Source organism: Protomyctophum bolini (genome assembly GCF_963924005.1).
Source record: "Protomyctophum bolini genome assembly, chromosome: 10".
NCBI classification, from domain to species: Eukaryota; Metazoa; Chordata; class Actinopteri; order Myctophiformes; family Myctophidae; genus Protomyctophum; species Protomyctophum bolini.
This window is the reverse complement of record NC_137871.1, coordinates 20,312,221-20,317,902: the sequence shown is the minus strand read 5'-3', so window position 1 is coordinate 20,317,902 and position 5,682 is coordinate 20,312,221. Positions and strand designations below refer to the sequence as shown.

The 5,682-nt window shown below is 50.4% G+C and overlaps 1 protein-coding gene across 1 annotated transcript in view; it reads right to left on the bottom strand.

Annotated features, from left to right (window-relative positions):
- Positions 1–1,619: 1,619 nt before the first annotated feature.
- Positions 1,620–5,682, bottom strand: part of slitrk2 (SLIT and NTRK-like family, member 2) — a 5,068-nt gene continuing 1,005 nt past the window's right edge. Inside the window, exons 2-3 of the mRNA XM_080774255.1 lie at positions 4,352–5,682; positions 1,620–3,911 (exon numbers count right to left, since the gene is read on the bottom strand). The exon at positions 4,352–5,682 is cut by the window's right edge and continues 304 nt beyond it. Coding sequence (XP_080630381.1) covers positions 2,649–3,911; positions 4,352–5,682 — 2,594 coding nt within the window. The 3' untranslated portion in view covers positions 1,620–2,648. The remainder of the gene's footprint in view (positions 3,912–4,351) is intronic.

The following is a 5,682-nucleotide window of genomic DNA, read 5'->3' as shown; positions in this document are numbered from 1 at the left end:
TTCATGATTCTGAATCCATTCCAAGCTAAAAACGTCCATAGCCACTTGCCCACATAGCCCAAATGTGCTGACCTCATCACATTTGTGATGACGGCTATGGCTGTTTTTAGCCCAAAGAGTGTTTTTGTGCAAAACGAATGCTCGACGTGCAACCAAGCTTAATCTCATCTGCTAAGCCTATAGATGGCATTTAAATCATAAAAGTTTATAACCCATATTTATTGGTCTAACATGGGACCTATAGGGCTTCCCGTAGACTAAGAACACACATATATTATACAAAATATATATTTCTTTGAGAACCACTGCCCCTAGTGTCCCTGTTGTAGGTTAGGACATTCGGCAAAAACACCAGATCTGCAAGCTCACGACTCGAGTCACGATGCGTCACAAGAACTTTGATGTTGAGCGAAACGACTAATGGCCGAGCTAACTTAGGTCAGGTTTACTAAGTATTAGACCAAATCATCGTGAAATCATCAGAACCACAACATTCCGCCATACAGTCTGTAGAACGGAAGCTCTGAAAATGATCTGGATGTAATATAAATTGGATGTGACGTCTCCTCCCGGCTTCCATCTATGCCTAATCAGAAATTGAATGTATTCAAATATATTTGTGTGAACAGAAACGATGAACGGCTTCCTTTCTCAGCTTTCAATTGGTATAGATCTACAACGTCTGGCAAATTAGACAAAGAATCAGCTCACAGCGAAGGGATACGGTGTAGACTAGAGAGAAAACGGAGGGTGCCTTTTTAGAGCTGGTGAAACATAAAATCTATGATGTTGAAGAAGAAGAAGAAGAAGAATTGGCCTATAGTGACTTGGTGTGTGTGACTTGGTGTGTGTGTGTGTGTGTGTGTGTGTGTGTGTGTGTGTGTGTGTGTGTGTGTGTGTGTGTGTGTGTGTGTGTGTGTGTGTGTGTGTGTGCGCGCGCGTGGGAGGGTGCAGTGGGGAGGGGAGATTTGGGCAAGCCTTTGTGCGTCGGTGATAGAAGCAACAACCATTATTCAGCCAAGAATACCCTCAGACAAAAACAACACCGTCAGTCAATACACAGCCTGACACATTCCATCACAACAAGAGAGAGAGAGAGAGCGAGAGAGAGAGAGAGACAGACAGACACAGATACCTACAGGGAGAAATGGCAGTGTGGGTATGTGTATCTCTTGCTCTCTCTCCTCCAGCCTTCTCTCTCTCTCTGCATCTCTCTCGCTCTCATGTGCACGCACACACACGCACACACACACACACACACACACACACACACACACACACACACACACACACACACACACACACACACACACACACATACACACACACACACACACACACACACACACAGCAAGGGGCATGGCAGCTCACGGAAACCACCATCATCATCATCATGCAGCAGTGTCAATAACGTTTATCTCAAACTCAGAATCTTGACAAAGTGCTTCAGTGAAAATTTAATAGCGCTCTCTCTCTCTCTGCACCGTATTGCTCCCCTATTAGCATACACTGTTATGCATGTCTCTAAATTGTACATCTTCAAAGACATTGATATTTAAAGTAAAGTAACAGGATTCTTCTCCAGAAACTCATAAATATGTCACTTTCCCCACCCCTAATGTCAAGTTCTTGTTTTTGTTTTTTTTTCTTTCTTCTCCCAATGGACACATAGTTCTTCTATTTTACATAAAGATTTTTCTTTTTTTAATACAGCACTAAAATAAAAAAGACATTTTCCCCATTTTGCAGAGGGCATCATTGATAAAATAGAGTGCAAAGGCACTTTCTGGAATATAAGTATGATTTTGCCGCTTGTGAATTTTGAAACAAGTTTTTTCTTTTTTCTTGTTGCACACTCACCATATATCTGTATAGGCTAAGTATGTACAGGAATGTCAATTCGTTGTATCTCCTCTTCTACAAACGATAATCATTTCATATTATATATATATATATATATATATATATATTCCACGGGCGGAGAATAAAACAATTATACAGTATCGAAATCACAAAGCCGTATTGTACTGTATAAGGTCCACAGTCTTGCCCATTGTCATTACCTGCCGACATCTTTGAGTTTCCCTTTGTCAAAAATAAGAAATAATTTAAACCTTGGAGCAGAAAAATAGCACTGCATAATAATAATATAATGTCGTACATACTCCATTTATACAGCTTGAAAAGAAGAAAGAAAAAGAGGAAGAGGATTAAAAAAGACCAAAGGCTTGAGTTTGCTTCCAGTGAAGTGTGTAGGGTTGGATGCGCAGTAAGATAGATAGATATATAGGTAGGTAGGGCTATAGCGTAACTATAATAGATGCTGCGGAGAGAATGTGGGCCACTGTGGCTGCCTTAACCACTTAAACCCCAAAGTGCCCTTATTGTGGGGAAGGCCTTCGCAGGAAAATAGCAGATCAACAAGCTTACAACGATGCTTTCTCCACAATAACAGAAAATGGAAAACACACTAGTACAGAGCCCTTGACGGACTACCGGTCAACCGTATGGGGTGTAAGTGGTTAAGCCTAATTGATGCTCCGTCGCGCGGTTCGGTACCGCATGCCCAGAGCGGGCCTGAGAATAGCCCTGGCCTATTCCTGGCGCGCAGCATCTGACCGCGCGGCAAAGTACGAATAAAAGGACCTTTACAGTTGGCTGACGGCAGTCTGCTTCTCCATCACTTCCAGGTAGTCCGGCTCGGTTTTTAGCTTCCCGGGGAGTAGGAGGGGGTGCTCGTTGGTTTTGGAGGACGGCTGCTCGGCACCGTAGTATTTCCTGGGAGTGCCGTAGAGCGCCGTCTTGTTCAGCAGCCGGTCATGACCGCCGTTGTTGTTGGCGACGGCCACGTGCCGGCGGGCCGCCGTGGCCACCGCCTCATACGGGGGTACAACACAAGGTCTCTTGGGTAAAGTGCAAAAGTTGTAGTTGTAGGAGGGAGGTGCGCCGGCCGCCGCAGGGAGTATCTCCCTGCTGGGCCTCTCAGTGAAGTTCTGGTACAGCAGCTCGGGGGGCGGGTGCTCCGGCGGACCGAGGATGACGCACGGCGGTGCGGGCGACTTGTCCATAAAATCCATGGCGCTGATGGTGTACGCTCCCCCCGGGCTGCGGCCGCTGAGGAGCTCATCCTTCTTGTGGTCCAGGGGGCCGAAGCTGAGCTCCTTCAGGTTGCGGTAGAAGGCCACCTGTTCCCGGTGGTCTTTCTGCATGTAGATGGGGTTCTGGCACATGGAGCCCACTGGCGGCGGGATGTAGTTGTAGACGTGACCCTCGGCGGTCTTGTCGGCGTGGACATGGGTGGGTTCGGCGGCATAGGAGCCGTACTGCACCTGGAAGGAGCTCAGGTCCAGGTTGTTGGCGCCCGTGGGGAGGACATGCTCCGCCCCCTTGCGCCGCTTCAGGACGAAGACGAAGAGGCCGGCGCCCAGGCAAACAGAGAGGATGAACACCACCAGGAGGCCCAGGATCAGCACCGAGAGCGGCACCTCCGGGTGCAGCTCCGGAGGGGAGAGCATCCGGGATTCGGTGGTGGGGGGGGCGATGGCCGAAGGGCCGAGAGACAACGAGGGCGCTGTAGAGGAGGAGGAGGAGGAGGATGTGGAGGTGGTTGAGGATGGGGAGGAGAGAGTGGAGGATGAAGAAGAGGAGGTGGGGGTGGAGGAGGAAGAAGAGGTGGAGGAGTGGGCACCGCCGGGGCTCGGCAGAGTGGTGGGTGGTCGGCGCTGCGGGGGTGGCGCCCCAACCCCGGGGGGCTCGGGGCAGATGGCGTCGTTTCGCAGTGAGCGCAGCAGGCGCCCGGCGTGCTTGGAGGGCGAATCACAGGTGATCTCGTTGACCACCACACTGGTGCTGGACAGCTCCATCCAGTTCTTGAGTGCCACGATGTGGCAGGTGCAGTCCCATGGGTTCTCCTGCAGGTTAGCGATGGGGGGTTGTCACCAATCGTTATAAAAATAATTGAGGGGGGGGGGGGATTTCATTGTTGTCAACATATAATTAACGATTAAGTGATTTTTTTTTTGGGGGGGGGGGGGGGGGGGTGTTGAGCATTGGAACATACATTAGACAAAAAAAAATCTGTTTGCCTTTTTTAATGCTCGTAAACAAACAATATTTGCACGGGGGAGATATGACAAATAGCATGAATATATAAATAAATGACTGACAATGACCGGTAGTAATGATCCAAATAAACAGCCATGCATTGAACAATATAATACTTTAAAATCATTTAAAAAATATCTGAAATTGACGATCTACAATCTCTCAAGGAGGCACATTGCAACACGCTGTGACCTTAGATAGTCAATTTCCTCTATTTTCAACATATTACCATAGCACATTCCATTACCTGCAGGTCGATCTGGATGAAGGCTGACAGCTGGTCGAGGACCCCACGCACCGGCAGGTACGAGAAGTGGTTGTTCCTCAAGTTAAGGCGCGTCAACATGGTACCGCCGAACACCTGGTCGGGCAGCGAGCGCAGCAGGTTGTTGTTGAGGAAGAGCAGCTGCAGGTTGTGCAGCGCGTTGAACGTCTGCGGCAGGATCTCCTTGATGACGTTGTACTCCAGGTAGAGGTACTGCAGTGACTGCAGGCCGGCGAATAGCGACCGTGAGAGCGACTCGATGTAGTTTCCGTTCAGGTAGAGACGCCGGAGGTTGGTCAGGTTCTCGAATGCCCCTTCCTGGATCACGGCGATCCGGTTGTTGCCTAAATGCAGCAGCTCAAGCGAGCTATACTCGGCTAAATCCGCCCTGTGGATGACCTGGAGGTAATTGCCAGTCAGATGCAGCTTCTTCGGGTAGGAGGGCCTGGGGTTGAGCTCTGTAATGTTGTTCAGCTTCCGCTCCTGGCAGTTGACGTTTAGCCCACTGTCGGGGTTCTGCGATGTGCACACACACACATTAGGGCACAGCACAGGCACCGGCGAACGCGTCTGGTAGACCATTATGGGCCCGAAGACGTGCTTGTCCTTTGAGTTGATGCGCGCGGTCGGCCTGTGGCGCATTTTAGGAGGCCGGGAGGCCTTGGGGGAGCGTGTAGGAACGGCCGCACCGGGGTGAAGGGTGGAGGCGGCGACTACGACCCCGGTGTAGTGGTGGGAGTCGTTGGGGGGGTGGTGGTGAGGGGGGGCGCGCTCCCCAGCGTTTCGGCGCGGGCACAGGTCCTGCTTGATGAGCTGTGTAACGTCCTTTCCGTGGAGGCGGAACGGCGTCTCGCACACAATATCGCCCACAAACACGGAGATGGTGTCCAGCCAGGCCTTGAGGGGGATCAGGTCGCAGGTGCAATTCCACGGGTTCTCCTCCAGCTGTATCTCCATGATGCCACCAATGTGTTCCAGCACCCCAGCGAACGGCAGCGTCTTCAGCCGGTTTCCCCGTAAATCCAGGTGAGTGAGGAGCACAAAGCGGAACACATTGGCGGGCAGTGACAACAGCAGGTTGTCGTTGAGGATCAGCACTTTGAGCTTGTTCAGCTTGCTGAAGGCACCTGGCTCTATGGCGCTGATGTAATTATAGTCCGCCTGTAAGTACTCCAAACTCTCCAGGCCTGCGAACGTGTCCTCTTTAATCACCTCCAGGTTGTTGTTGTTCAGATGGAGCCGTTTCAAGAAGCGAAGCCCGTTAAAAGCCCCTGTCCGGATCTCCTGCAGGCCATTATTCCCCAAATGCAGCG